Source organism: Leuciscus leuciscus, assembly GCF_965113295.1.
Source record: "Leuciscus leuciscus genome assembly, chromosome: 17".
NCBI lineage: Eukaryota > Metazoa > Chordata > Actinopteri > Cypriniformes > Leuciscidae > Leuciscus > Leuciscus leuciscus.
Genome location: NC_138741.1, coordinates 15,659,640 through 15,676,712, shown reverse-complemented (window position 1 = coordinate 15,676,712; position 17,073 = coordinate 15,659,640). Strand labels below are relative to the sequence as shown.

The window sequence follows — 17,073 nt, the reverse complement described above, 5'->3', positions numbered from 1 at the left end:
ATAAAAGATAGATGTGCTGAGAAAATCCATGCCTTATGCACGCACATATATCACTGGAACATAATCACACTTTCCGGTATTGATTATCATTTTGCTACACTATAATTTCCCATTTCCCTTTTATTTGTAAATGACGTTTGATAAACGACAACGGAGTGCGTGTTGTTTCCATAACAAGATGAACATCCGGTTTTTTTAAACCATCCATAGCAACCGCAGCGCGTCTCCAAGTGAGTCCTTGGCAACCCAAACAGACGAGCACAAATGCGACACCAATGAGTTAGCTGGCGTTCTCCGTGCGGTTTTATCCTATGAATTTGTATCGGTCTTTTTAAACTGAAACTGATTAATTAGCGATGTGTACGAAAATGAGATCTTTTGAACCTTTGGCTAAAAAAGAACAGAAAACTGAGGGATTTACGGTGAAGTCCACCATGAAGAATTCAGTGGTAAGTTTATGGTTGATTTGTTATTATTGTTTTGAGCAATTTTATTTAGTGACTTGTTTTTAAAAATGTATTTACACTAACGTTAGACAGACGTCATGTGCCATCTCCTAGAAATTCGTTTTTTTTTTTTTTTTTTTTTTTTTTTTCAGGGTGGGATGTTTGCGCATGTAACGTTAGGCCTAACCATTTTAAATGATTCGTTGTGATAATGGCCCTAGCACTAATGTTCTGTATTCTTCTGCTTCTACAAATGTGACTACAAATCTGTGTTAATGGTTTTAATGGTGCCTGTTTTAATGAGTTTGTGACTGGGTTAATGTCCTACTCTCTGACTTTAAAACCGCATTCGGATGAAGCTGCAGTCAGAGGTCATTTAATTAAATGATTCAGATGTTTGTGTGATATATCATTTTAGCATCAATCATATTATTAAATGAAGAATTATCCTGTCTAACGTTACTTCATTAATTCCGAGCAGTTTGTGATCAGAATTTCCACACTGATTCTCTTTAGAGTCAGGTGGGAATTGTGGGATGCTATTGCCAGCAGTATTTAATTGTTAGACAGATAATGGGCAAAAAAAATATTTAAATTCATAATGAATATCCCTCAGACTGGGTATCAAGACATTTAGCTTTAAAGGTTAATTCACCCAAAAATGATCATTAATTACTCACCTCATGTCATTCCAAATCCGTAAGACTTTCGTTCATTTTCGGAACACAAATGTAGATCTTTTTGATTAAATCTGAGAGCTCTCTGTCCCTCCAGACAGCTACGCAACTGAAACTTTGACGCTTCACAAAGTACTTAAAGAGATCGTAAAAGTAATCCATATGAATTGAACAGTTTAGTGCAAAATTTCTGAAGAGACTCGATCGCTTTATATGCTGAACAGTTTGAATTTAGGCTTTTATTCATGTAAACATTCATCAACTTGTGGTAAACCAACAGAAGCTTAAGCATGTTCGCTTGACGTGCGAGAACTAGTGAGGTTCATTCTTGTGTTACGCAGCGCTTTTGAGCTTCCACAAGAGTTTTGTTATCGCGCAAGCAGGTTCGGTTGAGCGTTTGTTTATGTTCTCTGATCAACGTTTATATGTGAATAAAAGCCTAAATTCAATCTGTTCATCGTCTCTTCAGAAATTTTTGACTAAACCGCTCAATTCATGTGGATTAGTTTTACGATCTGAACTTTTTGAAGTTTCAGTTGCATAGCTCTCAGATTTCATTAAAACAATCTAAGCCTAATCAGAGAGTATAGGTGATGGCATTCCTATGCAACAATTTTATTTTTGTATTCTATAGTCTAGCCTGAGTGGTAAAAACAAAAAGGACATTTGCTAACTTGACCAGGTTGGCCATGATTTGTAGCATTGTCCTGGATGTGCTACATTCTTCTGTTTTTCTTTTTTTCTTTTCTTTTCTTTTCTTTTCTTTTCTTTTCTTTTCTTTTCACTCATATAGCCTTCTATCATCCACAAACAAACAGTCACTTCAAAATGGAGTTTCTGCTTGCTTAACGCATATTTCATCACAATGTGGATCCCATTTTTCACTAGACAGCTGAACTGACAGTTACCCATCATTCTCATGCCCCACGACATCACCCCCATCAGTGCAGGCTGGGGTATAATTGCCTAAAATGGGCTCATCTCTTGATAGCGTCTACTTGTTGGCCAGAGATGAAGATGTATTAGATGCCCGTAACAAGTATAAAAGCCCATCAGTTTAAACTGGCAGCTCTTATCGCCCTGTTGAAAAATAGTATTTTCTTATTTTAGACTGAATCTGTGCATTAGTTGAGAGAAGCATTTTCAGAAATAAGGACATAAAGATGGATTATTACAGTGGCCCAGTAGTGCACAACCAGGGCAGGACTTAGGGGGCTGGGGGCCCCTGGGTTTGAGTTTATGTTTGGGCCCTACTTACGCTACAAACATCTTTATGGAGTAGCACAAATTACACACAAATTAAAATATGCTTTGAGGTTCCTAGAACAATTAATATGCAACATGCATAGTCCTATATTGACCTATAGTCAAAGTTTAGTGGTAGGCTAATATTAAATAGCTTAGTCATTATTATAATACAATATAATGCAGGATGTGCTCTCTCGTTTGAGAGATCAAAACTCTAATAATAAAGCCAAGAGAAAACAATATTTTTAAATTCATTGTCATAGCTATCGGTCCTCTAATGTCAGATTCTTACATTTAATCAACAAATTCAATCAGAATGCAAATACACGGTGTATGGCTATTATGACCAGATAAAAGGAAGTCTTTGGAAGGAAGGGGGGCTTTGGGTGCTCGAGCCCCTGCCCTTTTTCAAAAATTAATCAAAAGTACCCTTCTCAAACTAATATCAATGATAATATTGTAGTCAATCAAACAAAATGTATTTGATTATAATTAACATGATAAATGTGTACAAAACTAAAGTAGCCTAAATTCACGTTTATTTTTACTTTCTGTCAGTCTGTCTTGCTGGTGTGATAACTCACATATCATAGGCTCGTGTTATAAATATATAAAACGGGAACTCGTTAGGCCTAAATGTTTTTTTTGTTGGTTTTTATCATTTTGATGACATGCCTATTCCTATATTGTGATGGCAGTGGACGGATCAACACGCGTGCTATTCTTTGTGAAATAAAGATAAATATCAGGTTGCGCCATTTGATTATGGCCTCAAAGCTCTCAGTCGGAGGATATTAAGGCCCGGGTATTTTATTCCGTGATCCCCTCCGTCTTGGCCTTTCAAACTACTCCGTGAGCACGCACTATAGTGTATTGCAGGGGTTTTCAAAGTGTGGGGCGCGCCTCCCCAAGGGGGGTGCCAGAGCATGCCAGGGGAAGCGTGGAGAGTGGTAACAATTATAGCCTAATAATTAGTTTCAATTAATAAATTAAAAAAGTTTAATTGTTATTATTCTGAAAATAAGGTTCTGCAGGTCTTGATGCCCATTTCTGATTTGTTACCTTTATCCGATTTTTTGATCTTTACACGTTCTTTCAACTGTGACCCATATCCGATTCATGCGTTTACACTTTCCATACTACATCGCACATGCTTAAAGGGTTACATTCTCTTGCACAGATGGACGAACGCGAAATATGCTTGATGCTAGCTCTGCTATAAATGCAAAGGTTGCAGCCTGCGCATATGCTTCAGTTATTGTGTGCGAGTGAGATCTCAGGACTGGTGGGAGCATATTGTGTTTAAATATTGGCTTTAACGAGGAGCAGTGGGTCTGAAATTTTAGGATGAGCAAGCCAACCTTTGATATGTTGTGTCAACGTTTGTCCACATTCCTCTCTTACGACGACACAACGTTTCATCGGGCCATCCGTCCCTTTGCAGATGCACATCGGGATTTCTCTCGTCATTACACCGCGGAGACGTTGCCTAATGCCTCAGAAAATCCAATCTGCCTGTTTAAATGACAGTAGCATTGGCACATATCTGATTTATATCTGATTTATTTCCACATATGAATGAGGCCTGAAACCGATCTCGAAATATCTGAATGTTTTTTTCCTGTTTACACGTTCATAGAACACATCCGATCTGTGTCACATATGAGCAGAGGTGGGAGTAAGTCACACATGTGCAAGTCACAAGCAAGTCTCAAGTCTTAACCTTCGAGTCTCAAGCAAGTCCAAGTCAATTTTGTGAAAAGCAAGTCAAGTCAAGTCAAGTCAAGTCAAGTCACTGCTTTATGTCAAGCAAGTCAAGCCAAGTCGTAGCTTGGGTCACAAGTCACTGGCAAGTCATACAAACATTTGATGATTTCACTGAATTTATATATTAAAATAAGTTAAAACTACAGAAGTTGTGGACTATGGTTTTATTTGCAATTTTTTTTTAAAATATGCATTTCCACAATGTAGTGGTGGTTACTACAATAAAAAAAAATATAAAAAAAAAAAAAAAAAAATTCAAACTACATAGCCTAAAATGTAAATGTAACTGAAATTAGGCCAACATTAAAGCGTGAAAAAATAAATATGCCTCAAACATTGCAGAAGACCATTAAAAGGTATTAAACAATTCACAATTCAAGTATAATGGTTCCTATGCCACCAAATGGCATTCTTCAAACTGGCATCCCCTTTATATAAGTTATATATTTTTAATTATGAAGTTAAAACCGCCAATAGGTGGCACCAAATCACCGTCTTATGTACGAGTCATAGAAGTGTTCATTCAACTGATTCGTTCAAAACGGCAGATTCGTTCTGGAACTAAGCAACTAGGTCACTGAATCACAAATACGCATACCGTAACTCTTTCTGTGGCTTGTTTGGAACTATTGTCATTGGAGAAATAGAGCAAAAACAGAGAATATTTGGAATATTATGTCTAAAATGTCACATCACAATATTCACTCTTTGTTTACTGAACTGTTTTATAAAATCATTATCACATTTGCAATCGCGCCAATATTCTGGAAATATTTTTTAATATCTTAAGTTATAATTATAAAAATAACTCATATTAGGGCAATTTTTCCACCACATTTTGAATTTTGGGTGCATATTAATTCTGCTGGCATTTTGCCCCCAACCCCCTGATAACATCTAACCCTGCTTTAAGAGAAGCTTAAAACACGACAAAACATTAACAGTTTTCTATGTTGTTTTTTGTCATTGGAAAGAACGACATATTTGGCTTTAAAGCATGATTTGAAAGAAATGTGGCAAATATTATACACAACATGCCATCATTAATTATATCATTTGAATATTGACAACATTAAGCTACATTTGAAAACATAATTGTGTATTAAGAGGCATGCTGTTTTGACCAATATTCTCTCTAGATTTAAAGATAGTCAAAATAACTATAACAAACAGGTTAAACAAGTTCGACTGTTCGAGGTTGTGATGGTCGTCCGATATCCCTTGCCAGTTATTATGCGTACAGCAAATCTTCTTGTATGAATATGGTCAATTTCTGTATATCAAGTCATTCTCGAGTCATACAGTTCAAGTCAAGTCAAGTCTCGAGTCATTGGATCTCAAGTCAAAATCAAGTCGAGTAATTTTCTTAATTTAGTCAAGCAAGTCTCAAGTCCTTAAATTTGCGACTCGAGTCTGACTCGAGTCAAGTCATGTGACTCGAGTCCCCCATCTCTGCATATGAGCAAATCATCGGAATTGGGTCACATTTCACTGACAGTGTAAACGAGGCCTGCACTTTTCATGTTAACACAAACAATGATAAAAGTGAGGAATTAAGAGTCTGACTCTTACTCTTGCTATTGGGTAAGTTGTGTCAAAAGGGAGGCCCACTGTCTTAGACTTTGAAAACCCTGGTGTATTGGATTTTGTTTTCAAGCGCTCAAGTCACTACTTTGGGCTGATTATAGCCCTCGCTCGCACATGGCCAGACAGTGGAAATACGGCTAATAATTTCTGGATATCTGGTATACAAGTTAACCGAACAAAACAAACGAACGAAAACGGGTAAGGGAGGGGGCCCCCTACTGGGCGGGACCCATGGGTTGCAGCCCAGTCAAGCCCAATGGTAAGTCCGGCCATGTGCACAACACAACGAAATTTAAAAAGCAAATATAAGTTCACAACACAACGAAATTAAGCCACGACACAACAAAATAAATCCACAACACAATGGAAATGAGCCACAACACAACGGAAAATGTACAACACAACGGAAATAAGCCACAACACAACAAAATAAAGCAGCAACACAACAAAATAGAGCTGCAACAACGGAAATTCTCCCGCCACCAGAGGGCTCTTGGAGCGCGGTAAAGTTAGTTTTCCATGCCACTGTTCTATAGAGTCAGCAGTCTAAAAAATATATCAACACCACGATTTTAACAGTATGTAGCTAACCATTGTATATCTACATTTATTAGCCTAATTCAAAATCACCTACGAGCGTTATAGCTGCATATTTATACTCTAGAATGCTTTGACACGCTTCCACAGTGCATGATGCCAAGGGAACGTCTGCCAATTCCTCCAAGTGGTTAAAACGTATAATTTGGTGGAACTACTTGGTGGAATTGCCAGACGTTCCCTTAGGGATCATGCACTGTGGAAGCAGGTCAAAGCATTCTCGAGTATCAATATACGCAGCTATAATTCATGTAGGTGATTTTGAAGTAATATTTTATGTCGATATACAATGGTTATGTTAAAACTAATCCTGGTATTGATATCTTAAGACTGCCGACTCTATAGAACAGTGGCATGGAAAACTAACTTTACTGAGAGCCCTCTGGTGGTCAGGAGCATTTCCGTTGTGTTGCGGCTTTATTTTGTTGTTTTGTGGCTTTATTTTGTTGTGTTGTGTCTTATTTCCGTTGTGTTGTGGCTTATATCCATTGTGTTGTGGCTTATTTCCGTTGTGTTGTACATTTTTCTTTGTGTTGTGGATTCATTCTGTTGTGTTGTTGTGGCTTAATTTCGTTGTGTTGTGAATTTATGTTTGCTTTTTAAATTTCGTTGTGTTGTGCACTACTGGGCCACCGTAGATTATAGATATAATCTGACAGATTATAAAAAATTACATTCATGGAGGCCTCAGTTTTGTGTCCTATAGACCTTATGCGCCAGAGAAACGAGGGCGCCACCATCTTTAGAATATTGTCTTTGAACTTCCGTTTTTGCATTCGCTCTGTATATTCCTATGGCATTGCTGTCCAGGAGTAATTAGCTTTTTAAGTGGATTTACTTAATGTAAAGTTAACGAAAGATATCATGAGGATTGTAATGTTTAAAGCAGATGTCTTAACAGATGTCAGTAGACCGGGAAGATTTTAAAATGAGCCGTTAATTCATAAATACGCAATATCACTGTGAAAATACCGGAAGTCAAAAGACAACAAGCGCAGCGCTGAAAAGGGGCGGGGCTACATAAGGTCTATACCAGAGCTGCATTTGTTACAGCCACACACCATGAAATTAACTATTTCACAACATGGATTGTGTTCATTTATTATCTGTTTTTATGTTCACAGCTATTAACACATGCACAGACACACACATGTCATTTAGCCAACAGTCACTTTTCACTAATGAGCCTGTTTAGCATCTGTATGTGACTAATTAATTACCCTCCTTAACCCATGGCTAAACCCTCGCTCCTGTGCTTAAACTGACCTAAATTTCCCCCATGTGCTAATTAAGGTTGTGATCTAAAGTGTGGTCTCTCACAGGAGATGCTGTGTTGTTGAAGGCATGTCTATTAATTTATGACTGTTCTTCATTATAGCCATCAACTCACATCAGTATGACAACCAACTAAGTTTAAGTCTTTCCTGGAGCCAAACAGCTGTTTTGTTTCCTTATTGTTCTGCTCAGAATATGCAGATATATTTCGGACCATACAGTTTTCCTAAAACTTCATCTCTAAGTGCACAGAGTTAGAGACTGCAACAGACTGTGTCAGGCAACAGACATAGACAGAGGTAACAACATGCTGATCCGGAAAAAAAACAAAAAAAAAGGTGCCTGTTGCTATCTGTCGGTGCAGTGTGAATTGGCCTTTAAATGTTACCAGTATTGGCCTTTAGATAGTGACCAGTGGCTTTTTAAAGAAACTCAACCCAAAAAAACAACATAAAAGAATCATAAAAGTAGGTCACATGACTTGTGTTTTCTGTTCTGAGGAAATACACGATGATAGAATTTTTTTGGCCAAACTATTCCTTTTCCACTTCTAAAGACTTTTCTGATATATTTAAGATATTTTATGGTCCCTTTGCATCCTTTTTGAAGCATGAAAGCTCCCCATTCATTTTAATTGGGAAATCTCATCCAGTGCACTCTTCAAAATGTCATATTGTGTTCCATGGAACAAGATACTGTGGATTTGGAATGACATGAGGGTGAATAAGATTGCAGAGTTAACACAGACTGCATATTTGTATTCCTATGCATACATTTTTTTTTAATAGTTTTTCTATGTAAACATGCTAGATTGATGTCTTTGACAATTCTAAATATGCAGCACTCAAGTTAAAAGTAGTTCACCGACGTGTCTCTAGACCTTGAATTTTTTCATTCCACTTCCCTATGTTTCATGTTTTTTTAAATGCAAAAACACATTTTGTATAAATGGCCCCTAAATGATGACATAATTTTTTTTGTGCCAAACTTTTTCTTTGTACTAAGAATTCTTTTACAAAGATTTTAAATCTGTTCTAATTGGATAAATACATTGTCTGATTGGACCAGCTCTGTTTAACGAATGTGGAACATGGCGTACCATTAGAAGTTCCATTAGTGAAGGAGCATCTTGTGCATGACATATTCTAAAGAAACAACAATCAAGTTAAAAATAGTTCAACTTAAACGTATATCACATTTTTAAAATGCAAAAATACGATTTGTGTGAATGGCCCCCAAATGATAACACCATGATTCCCTTTATACTTTTGCAAAGATTCTAGATTATAAATCTGTTCAAATTGGATGGCTGAGTGGACCAACTCTGTTTGTGGAATGTGGGACATGGCAGAAATAACTTGCTGTCTGTAAATTGTGCGAAGATTATCGTCATCTGCACATCGACACGGTTCTGCTTTCAGTCTACATCATATTGAAACAGCAGCCCACATATCCTACTGGCTGCATTAAACATTTAGAGGTGTGTTGCTCATTATGTGTGTAAGAGGTAGAAGAGTCACTGGCTGATTCATCCAACAGTCACATCCTCTCTCTGATGGCAAGCTCATCACCGGGAGACGATTAATATCTCCCATACCACTCTGTGTGCTTAGAAATGCAAGGCGGGGGAACGCTCTGCTAAGTTCGTTATACAACAAAGCGTGTCACCCAGTCTGTGCCGCGTGCACTTCCATGTACACACAGATTCTCAATACACGTACGTCTCCTGTCAAATTCACCAGCAGTTAATCTTCAAGTGTTGTCTTTTCGATAACACAATGCTTTTCAGTAGCACCAGAAAGAGAAGAAGAGAGGGAGAACATTTTTTTTCCATGTCATTCTGTATTCTCCTTCATTTTTATGTTTGTTCGCTGTGTAAATTAAAGGGATAGTTCACCCAAAAATGAAAATTACCCCATGATTTACTCACTCTCAAGCCATCCTAGGTGTAACACTTTATTGACTAGTCAAGTCAAGTCACCTTCATGTATATAGCGCTTTTAACAATATGGATTGTTTCAAAGCAGCTTTACAGTGGTAATAGGAAATTACCGTAACAGATTGTTTAGGCTTTACAGCAGCTCTAGAATAAAATCATTCCAGCTAAAGTTAGTTTTGACTGATTGATTCACTTCCATTGCGAAGATCATTAGTTATTAACTTAGGGGCCGCTAACACAACACCGTTCTAAAAGGAAAAATCCTTAACGCGCTCCGGCCGCTCATCCGCACAAAACAGTGCCTGGTGTCTCGAGAACGCACTCCCTGAAATAGGTTTGAAGGTGTAAACGATTATCTGTTATCTCTGCGCAAAACTCAAAAACGCAAACCCGCGAAAACGCAGACATTGAGCACATGAGCATTACGTGTTCAGTCCGAAGGTATGCGCGTTTGAATGTATATGTGCGTAGGCGTATAGTCCTTCTTTACAAATCAACCCTCAATAAACTACTTGTCTGGCCTTAAAATGTATAATACAGAAATCTTTGTCGCGTCTGCGTAGACACGCAAACCGGAATTATCTCGACAACATTTTATCTGTACTGAGGTAAAGGGAAGGGAAGGAGGCCTTCACAGGGGATGGACTGGTTGACACTTCAGGACTGTGTTGTCATCGTGTCCAGGCGCAGGTCCTTCATCAGATCTGGATACGGCCTGGATCCGGTGGACTGCGGTAAATCTCGGATAAACAGAGAGACGAATATTAGCGTAGACGCCATCCTTCTTATGATGTAACAAGTACATCAGGATTTATGGGGAGTGTTCCCGGTTCCGTCTGACCTAATCTATGCAGCCTAACATTGAATTATAGAAGTCTATAATGTGTTATGTGTCTGCTAGGCCAAAGAGATGTCTAGATTTGAACTGACAGAGTGTGTCTGCTTCCCGGACAAAGTTAGGAAGTGTGTATTTTTTCTTCCCTTTTTTTAAATTTAATTTATACATTCATTTAAACAAAAAACAAGTACAATAAAGTGTACAATTAAAAAAAAAGTACAATCAAAACCTTATATTTGTACTCACTTTGCAGTGTAATCTGTTAAATCTAGATAAAAGTGTAATCTGGCGTTTGTCCTGCAGGTGACCTCATAAATCTGTCTTCTTACGATGCACTTGGGGATTTACGATTACTCCAGAGCACTCGTAGATCTACGATGATTTTTAAGTGCTACTTAAGTTAAGATGCTTTTGGGAAACAGACCATAATATTAAGATCAGTCGTACGATCGTTTTTACGAACTACTTAGGCTTACGATGCTTTTGGGAAATGCAGCCCAGTTCACTCGCCGGCGCGTCCGTGTCGTGATTATCTAAATTGTTTATATACTATATTTACGTCTTATTTATTAAATCCAGGCAATTGGTTGATGAAAAATTTATTACAATTAAGATACAATTAATACAAAACGAAATTCATTTTAAAGAAAGGCTTTGTGCTTTCTGTTTGAGGTCTCAGTGAAAGTTTTAAACAGTCTTTTAGTGCCGCTTTCAGAGCGGTCCCGTCCGTAACATTGTTTTTTCCTCATATGCGAAGTGCGAACATGAAAAATAAAATAAAATGAATATGTTATGTTATGTTCTGTGGAGAGCCAACCCTTCTTCATCCGGAGGGTAGTATTACTTTGGTTTGCAGTGTAATTCAAAGAATTACAAAAAATTATTTCGCCACCTAAAAGTTAAAGATTTTTTGTGTCACGTCCACGGCATGTGTAGCCTATTTCCCTCATATTAAATATATAAAACGCTTGATTACACATTGTATTACCTTGTTATGATATAGTGACCCATACAATGTGCCAAATATATTTTCCTTACCTTGTCATTCAAGGCAGGGCACTTTTTGTACAACCAACGTTATGCTGAACTTGACAAAATTGATCTGCTGCAGCGGCGGCCAGCAGCTCGTGGGTTTTTTTTTTTGTTTTTTTTTTTTAGGCAGTAGAAGGTTCTGGAACTTTTGCGCGCTTCCACATCCCGCGCAACTACGGATCTCCCAGGAACATTCATTATTGCTGCGTACATTTATCCGTGTCGGAGTTCTGAGAAGTAGCCTATCTAGATGCGCATGGCATGCGCGAGCGGTGCACGATCATGGTCGACTGACAACGAGATTAAGCAGCTGAACAAGAACACGGCCGTGTCCCGATTGTTCTCTAACCACTGGGTATCATCAACTGGCCGGAATTTTGAGATTGCAATAGACGTGAAGGACTATAATGTGTTAAGAGCTCGCTCAAGTACTGGGGAGCTAAACCATTTAGTGCTTTGTAAGTAATCAGCAATATTTTAAAATTTGTATGATGTTTAATAGGAATGCTGTGTTGACAGAACCGGGCTAATATGGTCATACTTCCCGGTTCTGGTAAGAACTCTAGCTGCTGCATTTTGGACCAGCTGTAGTTTGTTTATTAAGCGTCCAGGGCAACCACCCATAATAGCATTACAATAATCTAGCCTTGATGTCATGAACGCATGAACTTAGAGCATCAAGAGCATATGACGTAATTTAGCTATATTTTTAAGATGAAAAAATTTGGTTTTACAGATACTAGACACGTGTCTTTCAAATGAAAGATTGGTATCAAAGAGCACACTCAGGTTCCTAACCGACGACAAGGACTTGACAGAGCAGCCATCAAGTGTTAGACAGTATTCTAGGTTATTAAAGTACAATTAACTAGCTTCCGGCAGACGGCCGTTATCCCTTTAATGACTGATACAGCCAGGGAGTGTTTGCTTTGATGATTGTTTTGAATGGGAGGGTTTGGTAGAGGAGTGCTTTTTGGTATTTTGCTTGTTGGTAGGCATGAGGTTTACTGTACAGTCAAGAGTACGTTCTGTGGGGCTCAAAGAGGAGAGCATAAATTTACAAGTGTAACCTACGTTTATTTCAAGAACCTTGTTTGTTAGATCATGTGAAGTGGTTCTCAACTGGTAGGTTGTGACCGAAAATCCTGTCACAGATGTGTTCTGATAGGATGAGAGGGACATAACTGCAGCCGGATGCTCTAAAAGGGTGCCTAACCTATTGTCCTGCCTTTTTGAGTTCCTGCTCTACTCTTGGAGATCTCCGGGCTGAACCTGTATCCACTTGGATAGGGTCACAGACAGAAGGGAAAAACAGTGCAATGAAATTATAAAATGCAGCTAGCCATATAATCACATTATTAGGATGAAAAAATGGGCTTATCAACATTTATTTTAAACGGGTAGAGAAAATGTTTCCCATATCTTTGCATGCTGTCATCAGGATAACCAAGTATTATTAAACTTAATGCTAATAATTGTTTTGGCCCAGTATGTTGCATTTAATATTAATATTGATTAATCAATTAATGAATTACTATAGGCATTAGATCATTTTACATGACATCATTAGGTGTCTTGGAATCCTGTCTGAAAATTCTTTCATATAAAAATGCTGTCTTTTAAATCATTGACTGACTGGGCAGCAAGGCAGGTGCCTTCGCTCGTGGACACAGCCAGTGACTTCATTACTTTCTACAGGTCATAAACAAAGCCCCTATAAAAAGGGCCCTCCATAACCCATCTACTTACATTCCTGGACATTTAGCATCGCTTCAACACACCACTGACCTGAGATCTGCCTCTAAAACTATTAATATCTACCTCTCTCTCTGGTCTTTTCATGCGGTCGCTGATGTATAGCCAGCCTGTGTGGTGAGCAGCATGATTTGCTGATAACAGCAAGGCCATTTGATGCCTTAAAAGCTGTGAATCTTGAAGCACACAGGCTTATTATGCTGCCAGATATTTGTGGCCATAGAAACTGAATCAATACAAGTCCTCACATCACCCTCTTCTCTCCCATTTATCGTGCCACAGACAATGAGTGGAAGAGCATTTTATATTTTCACATGGTCTTCACCTCCCTTTAGAGTGGGAAACGCATCATCCTTTCCATGCCTGGGGGCAGACAGCGTGAAGATGTTTCTGGGGGACGGAAGGGAAAGAAACACACTAAAAATCTCTAGAGGGGAGGAGTAAAGGTCCATTCATTGACAAGTTTTTTGTTTGCCATTCATTCCAGAACTGGAGAGGCCAGGGGCCGGATTCACGAAAATCTAAATTTCTTAAGATACATTCTAAGATGTTCGTAAGAATGTTACTAAGTGCAATTCTTGAAAAACTCTTAAGTTCTCAAATATTTTCTTAAGAACATTAAGAAGAAATGCAGGCTTTGGTGTTATTTGATTGAAAGGCGGTTATTGCTGTAGACTCGCTGAATGAAAAGGCCCGTCTTTTTGGAGAAGGGCATAGCTGCCGCCAGGAGGTCTCTAAATGAGGGTGGGAACTCCAAAACTCTGCGTGGCTTTTTCCGATTGACAGACAAACACATGACATGCATGCATGATTTTCCCTCCCCCAAATATATCATTGGTCATGTCAATCACAGTGCTGATTTCCTACACAATGCTACAACAAATACTAACCCCTAACCCTACCCTACACCCCACCTTTAGCCGTCCGCTGGAGAGCTTGTGGGGGGAGTCCCGCTTATATATCAGTGGTGGGGAGACTGACCCTGAGCTTTAAACTTGGGGGGGATGAGAGGTCTCCTCGACTCTGTCAGAACGCTACTGGCCAAGAGCTCTGAGGCTCCCTCATACGGAGCTATTGCCCCAAAGATGAAAGTTCGATTGGCTATATCTGGTGGGCATATTTTTTATATAGCCATATTTATTTTTATATAGCATGTTTTATAACTTTATTTAACATGCCTACGGTGTGCCTCTTTTACTTAGAAGGCGGGACGTATTCCGCCATTTTGCACGTTGCAATTTCTCCCATTCATAAGTTGTAAGAGTCAACCTATAGAGTCTTTCTATAGTCTTTGGTTTAGCTTCAGCCCTAATTAAACACACCTTATCCAGCACATCAAGTCCTTCAGGCTTATTTGAAAACTACAGGTATGTGTATTAGAGCAGTGTCGGAACTAAACTCTGCAGGGCTGTGGCCTTCCAGGAATTGAGTTTTGCACCCTGCTCTAGAGTGAATGGGTCCTGCATCTGTGCTCACTAGTTGAAGCTAGCATGAACGCATCATGTCCACTCTCAATCAGTGTCACTTCAGAGTACTTGTCCACTTTCCATATATTTAGTGGTGCACGATATATCGGCCGCCGATATAATATCGGCCGATATGGTCATTTTTTTACACATCGGTATCGTTCCGATGTCAAAATATGGCCGATGTGAACAGGCCGATATTTGACATGTGAAGTTAAAGATGAAGTTGATGATGCTGACTCGCGATCTTAGCAGTAGTGAACGTGCCTGAGAGAAATACACATTTCATACAGATGACATAAGCAGAGAACAGTCTGTTTTCTTTCGTTTTGAATTGTTCTGTTTAAAAATAGACATTTCAAGCTTTCTATATACTGTATGTCTCCGGTCTGTGAGGCAGATAGATTTCGGTTCATTTATGAGACACGCTCCAGGTTCACGCGCCGTCGCCTCCGTGTCCTGATTAAATATTTTCTACTATATTTACTTCTTATCCAGGCAATTGGTTGATGAAACATTTATCAAAATTAAGATACAATTAATACAAAACGAAATTAAATTTAAAGACAGGCTTTTTGTGCTTTCTGTTTGAGGTCTCTGTGAAAGTTTTAAAGCAGTCACTGGCGCTTTCAGAGCGCTCACGTCAACTGTCCCGTCCGTAACATTGTTAACGCAGTCCAGTGCGACTTATGTTTTTTTCCTCTTCATGACACATTTTTGACTGATCGTTTTTTGACTCGTAGATATTTGAATATATTGCTTGATATTTGATACCCGTTCTAATTAGATTTTTCTCAAAAGTGACAGCACGTGTGATTTGTGGATTACTGATAAGCGCGAGTGGAGAAACAGGCATTTATTGATTCATTCTCAGTGTTGAAAAACATAGCCTTCATGTGTTACGTTATTGTATTAATAATAACTAAAGTAGCCTACCTAATTATGTTATATTTATTTTGTATGAAAACTAGCACGTTCGTTACTTATGGATTAAAAAGTAGGCTACTGTTGTATCAGTGCTGCGCGAGCTCTCTCTCTCACAAACACGGACGCGCACACACAGAGAGAGAAGATAAATTTAAGTTTAAATTTTGTTCTTGCTTGTTTTTTTTCTGTCAAAATATCAGAAAGTATTTTGTATTATCCATCCGTGTTTTTAAAATTCGTTAAATGACGGACGTTTTACTGTTAACACAGCCCATGTCGGATTCGTCTTATAGCCTAGGCTACTTGTTATTATTTTTAGAATGATTCGTTATGCTATTATTGGACTCCTGTCTATTCATTGTCAACTGTTTTCTATAAATATGTTTGTATTGGCTAACATTTATTCAGTTAATGAGTGTCCTGTTTAAAATGTGCAATGTTCAAACGCAAAGACAGCACGAAATAGAAGCCCTTTTCCCTGTGGTATTTTTTAGTATTTGGATATTGGAATAATAAATAAAGTAGCCTATCTTAATTTTACACAATGTTCCTGGTTTTTTTTGTTTGTTTTTTACTGTTTTCTAAGGGTTTCTTAATTTTAGACAAGTTGACCAGCACACATTACTGTATGCAATGCAGTATAATGCATGTGTGTCGTATGTGACATATTTTGCACACAGGTAAAGGTGCCCAATATCAGTCATTTCTAAAGTAAAAAAAAAAAAAAAAGTGTTTTGGAAAATAGCTTTTTATTTGATAATCATTAAAATTTGTTTTCTATACAGAGATATCGACATCGGTAAATATCGGTATCGGCCATAACAGCAATATTAATATCGGTTATCGGTATCGGCCACAATTTTCACATCGGTGCATCACTACATATATTATATGTATCTAGTGTTATGTTGTAGACTAATGCTAATGCTATTATTTGAAACAACCCAATAAATTCATTAAACATCTTACATTTGGGGATAAGGCCCTGTTTACACTAGTATATTTTTGTTTTAAAATGCATAACTTTGGCTACGGTTACGTCTGGCGTCCACACTACTTTTAAGTTTTTGACCCTCGCAAACAGAGAATTTTGAAAACGCTGCAGACCCTTTTTTAGTTTGAACCATTACGCTACCAGAACACGACAAACAATAACAATAACATGGAGACGGAACTGCAAGCTTTTCTGACTTTGTTTGCTGTGGTGTGAAGCTGGGTGAGGCCGAGAGCCGTGGAAGTGGAGCGATACTGGTGGTGCAAATGTTAATGAGCGCCACCTGCGCCACAGTGTCTCTCTTCTAGTTTCTCCATCCATCCATCCATCCATCCATCCATCCATCCATCCATCCATCCATCCATCCATCCATCCATCCATCCATCCATCAACCTGTTTCCATTCATCAATCCCATAAACTGTCTCCATCTATCTATCCATCCATCCATCCATCCATCCATCCATCCATCCATCCATCCATCCATCCATCCATCCGTCTATCTCTGTCCATCTATACTTACGTCT

General features: G+C 38.4%; 1 protein-coding gene across 1 annotated transcript in view; it reads left to right on the top strand.

Annotated features, from left to right (window-relative positions):
- The first annotated feature begins 227 nt into the window (after nucleotides 1-227).
- Nucleotides 228-17,073, top strand: part of pacrg (PARK2 co-regulated) — a 119,069-nt gene continuing 102,223 nt past the window's right edge. The window contains exon 1 of the mRNA XM_082142545.1: nucleotides 228-449. Within this exon, the coding sequence (XP_081998671.1) occupies nucleotides 357-449 (93 nt within the window). The 5' untranslated portion in view covers nucleotides 228-356. The remainder of the gene's footprint in view (nucleotides 450-17,073) is intronic.